The following is a 5,751-nucleotide window of genomic DNA, read 5'->3' as shown; positions in this document are numbered from 1 at the left end:
TACACACACATACGTTAAAGGTCAAGGTAGGTCCTAGCGATCGATAATGACAAATTGATATTTGTGACATATAAATTTCTGTTTGGGGAGTTCGAAAGGTAATCACAAAGTAGAATACTTTCGTTGGGAACATAAAATGTATGCGTAAGTACAGTGCTTCTATGTTTTTCAAATAGTATTGCGTTAGAAACCGATAGAAGTGCCACGTAGATACAAGCAGAATGATGCCCAATGTTTTGTTTTGCGCTTTGTTTGCGTGTTTACTGCATTCAACGAAAAATGAGCAATTTGATATCAGCGACACATCCTGGCAGGTATATACCGAAAAGATAATTGAGAAGATTTTTAATAAAGAAACTGTTTACTTCATCTTCAACGAAAACAGTCATTATCTACTACCGCTTTACATAAACAATGCAAGAATTGTCATTGACACCAATCATCGATTTCAGTACAACGCCCGTCCATATGTTTTTGACAATTACGTGATTGAAATTGATAATATTGTTTCGTTTGGGAGAACCATGGATTATTTAGCACGGTGGGTCTCTTCCATTGAAGGTAGTTACCCCATCGGCAGATTTCTCGTAGTAATCGACCAAATACACCTAGCAGAGGCGGTATTTATTCAGTTCTGGAAATTGGGCATTATCTATTTTGCGATCTTAGCCATTGATAGAAACTATAGTGAAAAGTCGATCTTATTGACGGCAAACCCTCACGAACCGTCGAATAACTGCGGAAACGCTCCGATCGTAATGTATCAGCAAAGTTGCGGCCAGTCGATCGTGGACACCATCCCTAAACCTTTCAGAAACTTTAATGGATGCCCTGCGATACTTAATACCGTTGTCACACCGGTCCACGAATTTGATCGAAGGAGTTATACTATGAATGTTGTATCCGAAATGTTAAACGTTACGTTAAAACACGACTACTCGGAGGATATGTTAGATGAAACTGATGGGATTGTATTCGGCGACTTCTTTTTAACGCTTAGCTCTTTTCATTGCGCACGTTTGAGCCACACATATGCGAGAGATACTTGTGTATGGATTGTGCCACCAGTGGATAAGATGTCTGGAATGAGGGTTTTGGTCATAACTCTCGAGATAGAAGTTTGGATATTAGTCGTTGTGGCCTTTGTATTATTTGTTTTGTCGTGGTACGTTCTCAACAAATTTAAGAAGAGCATGGGTAGCATCGTTTTGGAAACCGTCAGTCTTACGCTGTTTAGCAGCACCAATCACATCCCAAAATCTACGATGGTAAGATTCTTAATCATGTGCTATATCATATACAGTATACACATACAGACAGCGTACGTTTCAAACTTAATGCGTCTATTAGCATCACCACCAAGTGGGAAACCAATCCAGGGCATAGACGAACTGCTGAAAAGTAACTTGCCCATTTGTATGGATAACGTTTCTCAGGTGATCTATTTCATAGCCGGATACGATACTAAAGACCATCCACATGAAATATATGATAATCTGTACAACGGCGTAAAACAGTGCCCTTACGAGGGTGACGCCCAAACTATGCTAGCACTGTGGTCGGTATATCGAAATTTTTCACTGCTTATGTCCCATGAGACCTTGCATTCCCTGGATTTACGCTTACGAATACGCACCCCAAGTTACTTCACTGACGGTATGGTCTTACAGCCTCTTAGGCGCGTCTTGTTCACTAACAAGGCCCACTACTTCATTGACAGCTTGAACACCATCATCGATAGACTGACGGAGAGTGGACTGTACGAGAAGCTCGATAGGGATAGACAGTTGGACGCGGCCGCCAAAAGGAGGGAGTTTATTCCTGCGGACGAAATGGTGAAGTTATCTTTTGAGCATCTCAGCTGCGTTCTACTCATTTACTGTTTTGGGGTGTTGTTGTCTGTAATTGTGTTCATTGTGGAAGTGATTGTGTATCGTTTTAAATAGTGATTCATTATTTATTGCTAAACATGATGTAAAATTCGAGTACTCAACACTAGAAGATTCTTGATAACTGCGTTAGCTAGTAAGTCATTTGTTTTACGCTTGATGAGTAATTTTATCCAACTTTTTTGTATATGTAGATGTTACTAACTAATATGGAGCAAAGCGGTCACAGTATATTTAGATGTTATTAATCCATAAGTGCAGCAAATTGTTGTATCCTTTTCGACAAGCACAATCTCACTATTGAGGATGTATTTATGTTTATAACGTATCTGAATAAACGGCGATAAGCGATAACAAACTTCTGAATTACGAAATCAATGTAACAGAAAGACATTGAATACGCGGTTCAGACACGGATACAACTACGTGTATTCAAAGTCTCCGGTACGGAAAGAGTAACAAGAAAGCAATCATTTAAACAAACTGGTGCTATCATACAGCGCAATATCAAGATTTCAAAAAGTCAGATTCATCATTATAGTTTTATTGTCAGGGACACTTTACACTTGTTATTTCGATAAGACATATAAAATCTTCGTTCACTTCGTTGCATATTGCACTCATCAAATTGAAATATATTTCCTCCACATTGATAGATAAGTGTATAGAGTCGATCCAAAATTGCATCTAGAATTACACAACATCTGGTTAATCGCCATAAAATAATAATAATAATTCAAACTCTTGCAATTCACCATCATTGTATATTTGGCTACACTTAAAACGTGGCGACGAACAAGTACTCACAAGTAAGAAGGAAGGAAGTGAAGAAGTAAAATTGCTTTTAAAAATGCACCAATAAAAATTCTTCGAGCACGAAACCGGGTACAATTGAAAAATGCAGTGATCTTTCAACAATTTAGAGTTTAAATGTACATGAGAAAATCAAAATGTTTTTTGATAGTTTATAAAAAATTAGAACAAGATTGAAAAAGGTTAAAAGAAACCTTTCTTGAATTTTTTGAATCACTAATCTTTTTAGCGCATTTTTAAGAATTACAAGACTAAAAAGGTGTTGAATTTTTTTGGACCACCTCAATCTTTCTTGAATTTTTAAAACCTTTTTTGAACTTTTTTGAATTGTTCTTTAACCTTTTTGGCGCATTTTTAAGAAGCACAAGACTCAAAAAGGCTAAAGAAATCTTTTTTGGATTTTTGAACCACCTGAATCTTTCCTGAATTTATTAAAATCTTTTTTGAACTTTATCTTTTCAGCGCATTTCTAAGATTCAAAGAGGTTAATGAAATATTTTTTGGATTTTGTGGACCACCTGAATCTTTCTTTTTAAGACTGAACATTCTTGAATTTTTTTAAATCTTTTAACTTTTTTGAATTGTTTTAAATCACTTTAATCTGTTTAGCGCATTTTCTAATTACAAGATTCAAAAAGGTTAAAGAAATTTTTTGGATTTTTTTGAACCACCTGAATCTTTATTGAATTTTTTTAAACCTTTTTTGAAGTGTTTTTAATTGTTCTGAATCACTGTACTCTTTTTCGCGCATTTAAAAATTGTAAGATTCAAAAAGGTTGAAGAAATCTTTTTGGATTTATTGAACCACCTGAATCTTTCCTGAACTTTTTTTTAATTGTTGAATCACTTTAATGTAAGGCATTTTTTTTAATAATTACAAGATTCAAAAAGGTTCAAGAAATCTTTTTTGGATTTTTTGAATCAGTTGAATCTTTCATGAATTTTTAAAATCGTTTTTGAGTTGTTCTAATTCACTTGAATCTTTTTAGATTTTGAGAATTGCAAGACTTAAAAAGGTTAAAGAAATCTTTTTTGGATTTTTGAACCACCTGAATTTTTTTTAATCTTTTTCTGTATCACTTTTTAACCTTTTCAGCTTTGTTTTGAATCACTTTAATCTTTGTAAGGCATTTTTTTAAATAATTACAAGATTCAAAAAGGTTCAAGAAATCTTTTTTGGATTTTTTGAATCAGTTGAATCTTTCATGAATTTTTAAAATCGTTTTTGAATTGTTCTAATTCACTTGAATCTTTTTAGATTTTGAGAATTGCAAGACTTAAAAAGGTTAAAGAAATCTTTTTTGGATTTTTGAACCACCTGAATTTTTTTAAATCTTTTTCTGTATCACTTTAACCTTTTCAGCGCATTTTTAATAATTACAAGATTCAAAAAGGTTGAAGAAATATTTTTGGATTTATTGAACACCTCGATCTTTCCTGAACTTTTTTAAATTGTTCTGAATCACTTTAATTTTTGTAATGCATTTTTTAAAAGAATTATTAGATTCAAAAAGTTTCATGATATCTTTCTTGGATTTATTTTTTGAACCACCTGAATCTGTCTTGAATGTTTAAAAAAAATTTTTGACTTTTTCAATCACTTTAATCTTTTCAGCGCATTTTTAAGAATTTCAAGATTCAAAAAGGTTAAAGAAATCTTTTTTGGATTTTTTGAACCACCTGAATCTTGAACTTTTTAAAATCTTTTTGAACTTTTTGAATTGTTCTGAATCACTTTAATATTTTTGGAGCATTTTTTAAGAATTGCAAGATTCAAAAAGGTTACAGAAATATTTGTAGGATTTTTTTGGACCACCTTAATCTTTCTTGAATTTTTTAAAATATTTATTGAACTTTCTTGATTTGTTCTGGATCAGTTTAATCTTTTTCGCTCATTTAAGAATTATAAGATTCAAAAAGGTTAAAAAAATCTTTTTTAGATTTTTTGAACCATCTGAATCTTTCTTGAATTTTTAAAATCTTTTTTGACAATTTTTTTGAATTGTTTCTAAATCGCTTTAGCTTTTTCAGCGCATTTTTAACAATTACAAGATTCAAAAAGGTTATAGAAATATTGGACCACCTGAATCTTCCTGACTTTTTAAAAATCCTTTTTGAATGTTTTTGAATTGTTCTGAATCACTTTAATCTTTTCAGCGCATTTTTAAGAATTGCAAGAAGCCAAAAGGTTAAAGAAATCGGTTTTGGATTTTTTCAACCACCTGAATCTTGCTTGAATTTTTAAAAATCTTTTTTGAATTGTTTTTCAATATTTTAGCGCATTTTTAAGAATTACAAGATTCAAAAATGTTACAGAAATCTTTTTTCGATTTTTGAACCTCCTGAATCTTTCCTGAATTTTTTAAATCGTTTTTGAAATTTTTCCAATTGTTCTGAATCGTTATAATTTTTTTAGCGCATTTTTTTTAAAGAATTACAGTATTCAAAAATGTTACAAAATCTTTTTTGTATTATTTTAACTAGCTGAATCATTCTTGATTTTTTAAAAATCTTTTTTGAACTTCTTTGAATTGTTTTGAATCACTTTAATCTTTTTAGCGCATTTTTTAAGCATTGCAAGTCTTAAAAAGGTTAAAGAAATCGTTTTTGGATTTTTTCAACCACATGAATCTTGCTTGAATTTTTTAAAATCTTTTTTGAATTTTTTTAAATTGTTCTTTAATATTTTTAGCGCATTTTTAAGAACTACAAGGTCAAAAAGTTGAAAGAAATCTTTTTTGGATTTTTTGAACCACCTGAATCTTTTCTGATTTTTTAAAATCGTTTTTGAACTTTTTCCAATTTATTGTTCTGAATCACTTTAATCTTTTCAGGGCATTTTTTTTTTAATTATAAGGTTCAGAAAGGTTAAAGAGATATTTTTTGTATTGTTTTAACCACCTGAATCACTTGAATTTTTTAAACTCTTTTTTGAACTTTTTTGAATTACCTTAATTATTTTAGCGTATTTTTTAAGATTTACAAGATTCAAAAAGCCACAAGAAATCTTCTTTTTTTGATTTTTTCAACCTCCTGAATCTTGCTTGAA

The 5,751-nt window shown here is 31.4% G+C and overlaps 1 protein-coding gene across 1 annotated transcript; it reads left to right on the top strand.

Annotated features, from left to right (window-relative positions):
* Positions 1-201: 201 nt before the first annotated feature.
* On the top strand, positions 202-2,065 carry LOC116162449. Its single transcript, XM_031476068.1, has one exon. The coding sequence runs from the start codon at positions 222-224 to the stop codon at positions 1,944-1,946; it is 1,725 nt and encodes a 574-aa protein (XP_031331928.1). The 5' UTR covers positions 202-221; the 3' UTR covers positions 1,947-2,065.
* Positions 2,066-5,751: the final 3,686 nt, after the last annotated feature.

The sequence above is a fragment of the Photinus pyralis genome, unplaced genomic scaffold (assembly GCF_008802855.1).
Source record: "Photinus pyralis isolate 1611_PpyrPB1 unplaced genomic scaffold, Ppyr1.3 Ppyr1.4_LG10, whole genome shotgun sequence".
NCBI classification, from domain to species: Eukaryota; Metazoa; Arthropoda; class Insecta; order Coleoptera; family Lampyridae; genus Photinus; species Photinus pyralis.
This window is presented reverse-complemented; position numbering and strand designations above follow the sequence as displayed.